The sequence below is a fragment of the Formica exsecta genome, unplaced genomic scaffold (assembly GCF_003651465.1).
Source record: "Formica exsecta isolate Colony F162 unplaced genomic scaffold, ASM365146v1 scaffold854, whole genome shotgun sequence".
In the NCBI taxonomy this organism is placed as follows: domain Eukaryota; kingdom Metazoa; phylum Arthropoda; class Insecta; order Hymenoptera; family Formicidae; genus Formica; species Formica exsecta.
In genome coordinates this window covers 9,605-14,111 of record NW_021853626.1, presented here as the reverse complement: position 1 = coordinate 14,111, position 4,507 = coordinate 9,605, and the positions used below count along the sequence as shown (strand labels likewise).

Genomic DNA, 4,507 nt, shown 5'->3' with positions numbered 1-4,507 from the left:
CAAAAAACTTATACATAAACATTATATGTATGTCTATTTTTATAATTGACATACATTAGAAATCCACGTATACTGGACTGTACCTATTGTATATCTATTGACACATGGGAATCGCTAATGCTGAAACGAGTGGATGTTGAACAGCTTGTACAAACGCCTAATCATGCACCCATATGGATTTACGATTTAACAATTGAGATTGTTAAAATACATGATGCGAGTATTGTGAAACTTACATTACGCGATTCTTGCTTGTACATGAAACCGTCAACTATATTTTTTTTATTTGAACTCGAACATTGCGTTAATCATGAATATTTGAAACTGTGTGAGAATATAAAAGTTGTAAATGAGAGTTTCAATCGACGTTTCAGAAGGAGTCTACATATTATATTATTTTTATTATTATTATTTTGATTATTAGTTTATTCTTTTGCACACGCACACGCACACGCACACGCACACGCACACGCACACGCACACGCACACGCACACGCACACGCACATCGAGTCCAAAAGCCTATATCTTTACATGTCAAATCTGGATTTTCCAGGATTTGTAGCACGGAAACGGCTCATAGGATCAAGTTGTGCTCATTGAGATATTTGTTCGGAATGACAAGAATTACAACATATTCAAAAATTAGCCAAATCCGCAAAAAGACACTTTCCCGTAAGAATGATGCGGAGTCCTTTGAAAAAGTGAGAAGAATTGCTCATATATAAATATATATAAATTATATGGATTTCTTCCGGAAAAAAATTGTAATTAAAGAAATGGTCTCCATGAAAAAAATTTTTTTTAGTGCGGGATCGAAATAATTTTAAATATTATCTTTAGGCCCGTATTCATAGTCGGTTCTTATTTCAAGACCGTCTTAAGTAATGTCTTAAGATGCTAATATGGCTCTGTGATTGGTTTATGACATCTTAAGATTGTACTTAAGACGGTTTTAAATATAAGAACCGACTATGAATACGGGCCATATACGTGATTTTACTTGATTCGTGACAGCTTCGCCCTCAGTTCCAATTGTAGCCATTTCAGCGTCTTTACTGCGCGGTCTCAGATATCCCAGAAATGCGATTCGCACGTACATCCAAGTGAGGAAGGAATTGACGACCATCTGGGGAAAGGACGCGATCATCCACTCGGTGAAACTGATTCCCTCGGCCTTGGGAAATGTGCTCTCGTAGATTCCCTTGAAGGTCAGATTTGTGCCGGTTCCCACCAACGTTCCTGTTCCGCCGAACGTCGAGCAATAAGCCGCGGCTAACAAGTATGCCTTCGTAATTTTTGTCGGTCTTATCTCTCTACGAAAAAGGATCATCATTGCTTAGTTTTTGAAAGAAAAGGAGTGTACGGGTGGTCTAGGACACCCTGTATATTATTATTATAAAAATATTTTGCATACAAGATGATTTTTTCTCAGACATTTTCTCTCATCACAAATTTATAGTCTCCAGTTTTGAAAGAATATTAATTGTTTATTATAATTTAAACTACTTTATTTTACATAATTTGCAAAATAAAAAAAAAATTTTGATAAATAGATACATTTTCAAAGCAATTGTGTTAATCGTATAAATTGTGTATTAATATAAATAAAATAAATGAAAAAACTTGAGGGGTCTTCCTAGTTTGACACTCTTGAAATAAGGCGATTTTTGGGAATGTTTTTTAAAGAAAAGTATAAAACATATTAATTCTAAACTTTGCACATTTATTAAATAACATTTCAAGTATATCCTGAATTTTTTTCAAACAAAGATCTTTGTTTGTTTTGGAGTTGTAGTAGTCCAACCAGGGTGTCTAAAAAAAAATTGTTGTTTGTGGCGAACACGATTCCAGCCATTATAGTCATCTAAATTAAAAAAATCAAAAAGATTCTTAATCTGTATGAGTGTTGCTATCGTATGAACTAGAATTAAATCGATATTTGTAAAATTCGAATTTTGCAACTTATAAAACTAACCAATGTTTTGGTGAAAAATAAAATTTTTTTTTGAGGCGCTGCCATTTTCTTATTTTTTAATATTTTTTTTATTCTAGTTCACGCAATAGTCACACTCATACAGATTAAGAATCTTTTTGGTTTTTTTATTTCAGATGATATTATAACGGCTGGAGTCATGTTCGCCACGAACAACAATTTCTTTTAGACACCCTGGTTGGACTACTATAACTTCGAAACAAACAAATATTTTTGTTTGAAAAAAATTCAGGATATACTTGAAATGTTATTTAATAAATGTGCGAAGTTTAGAATTAATATGTTTTATACTTTTCTTTACAAAAAATTCCCCAAAATCGCCTTATTGTCAAAGTGTCAAACTAGGAAGACCTCTTAAAAAATATTAATTGTATTAATATAAGTGAAATAATAAAAAACATTTAAAAATATATTTACCCAATTTCAGAGGTGAATAATATTTACATAGTAAGATAAACGTTATTAATATAAAAAACAGTTTTTTATAAGAATATATTTTGACATATATCTTGCATACATAATGCATATTATTTTACATATATTTTGCATAGAAAGTGCATATTGCTATATGTTGCAGTATGAACATGTTGGATATTGTAAATAACCTAAATCTTAATTATTAATTGTTTTTTTAATAATAAATTTCTGAATAAAAAATCTGATGTCTAGTTATTATTTCATAAGTCAGTTATTATCTAGTTATTATTTTATAAGTCAGTTATTATGTTCAATTTTAATAATTTCTAATTATGTAGAGGAAGTGTAGTATGTTTGAGATATTGCTAATATAATTTGGAATATCACGAAAAATTGATGATTTCATAGTGCTATTTATCAGCAGATATTGGAATTAGTACAACAAAAAATTCGTACAACAAAATGTCTAAAAATGTCGTCAGAAGCGCTAATGTTCTACTGGCTGTGGCAAGCAAGTTTGTGCAAGTTTGAAAATCAAAACTTTTTTGATAAGTATTAAATCTTTTATTATTGTTTTAATACTAAGTAATTTTTATAATGTTATTTATGCGTTAATTAATTCGTGTATAGATTAATTTTGAGAATTGTCTTTAATTTTTGTGATTTATTAATGTATTTTTTTTCTATTTGGATTTTTGACGTAAAATTGCGTATGTTTCTAATTTGGAACACCTAACGTAATGTTAATGTAATGCATATAATGTTTAATGTATAATGTTTAATATATGTTCTAAGTATTCATTACCACATGGAACTTCTCAGTCGAATAATCAAGATGCAGTGTTTCTTTTGCGAAAGACGCTTTAGTGATGACGTTTGAGGTGAATTATGGATGATATGCCTCATGTATTGTTATTGGGTGCACAATGAATGTGCTAGCTTCAACAACAACACTTATGTGATTATTGTAAATAAAATAACATGATTATAATTTGGAATACAATATTCCAAATTACCGATCTTCTGAAATTACAGATCTTCTGAATTTTAATCATTTAGATATTTGTTTATGTTTTTGATTCTGATTTCTTAAAGAATAAGAAATCTGTTAAGTTTTAGTTTCTTTATGATAAATGATTTGTCTATTAAAAGAGTGTTCTGTATTCCACTAAATAGCACAAATTTAACTCCAGGACTAAAATAAAACTGAGATATCCCAAATATCCTTTCACTATAATTTTAAATTTAAATGCAATGTATATTCAATTTTAATAATTTATATTTAGTTTTCATGATTTATATATTATTTCGTAATTTATATTACTATTATTATTACATACATACAGGGTAGGCCATTTTAATGTATACACTGAAATATCTTAGAATCTATAAGTTTAAGACAAAAATGTTTTAAACAAAAGTTGTATGATTCACAGGGGGACACATGATGAAAATATGGACTTGACCTTGAATGATCTTTTCAAGGCCAAGTCAATGTGATCGATGTTTTCTTAAACGGAAACCCCATTTTTATTGCATATTCTTGTAGCTTATCTCGAGAGCTTTTCAAAACACTAATAAAGTATTTTTTTATTACGTATTTTTTGAGTTATTTTATATTTTAATCTGACATATTTTGATATAAAAAATAAAATATCTCGTAAAGTATTTAGTTTTCGATAATCTTACCGTAATACTTTTATGTACAGAATAATGAGACAAATCAATTAGCAAAAATAAATAATTGTTTTTAAGAGAATGTATGTAATTATCTACAATGTATTTTTAAAAACAATTATTTGTTTGTTTCTTTGCACTAATTGATTTGTCTCATTATTCTGTACATAAAAATATTACGGTAAGATTATCGAAAACTAAATATTTTACGAGATATTTTATTTTTTATATCAAAATATGTCAGATTAAAATATAAAATAACTCAAAAAGTACTTAATGAAAAAATACTTTATTATAGTGTTTTCAAAAGCTCTTGAGATAAGCTACAAGAATATGCAATAAAATGGGGTTCCATTTAAGAAAACCGATCACATTGACTTGGCCTTGAAAAGGTCATTCAAGGTCAAGTCCATATTTTC

The 4,507-nt window shown here is 28.7% G+C and overlaps 1 protein-coding gene across 1 annotated transcript in view; it reads right to left on the bottom strand.

The window, feature by feature from the left end:
• LOC115244744 (protein I'm not dead yet-like) overlaps window positions 1-4,507 on the bottom strand; it is a 28,984-nt gene that overhangs the window by 22,810 nt on the left and 1,667 nt on the right. Inside the window, exon 5 of the mRNA XM_029822670.1 lies at window positions 1,002-1,314. Coding sequence (XP_029678530.1) covers window positions 1,002-1,314 — 313 coding nt within the window. The remainder of the gene's footprint in view (window positions 1-1,001; window positions 1,315-4,507) is intronic.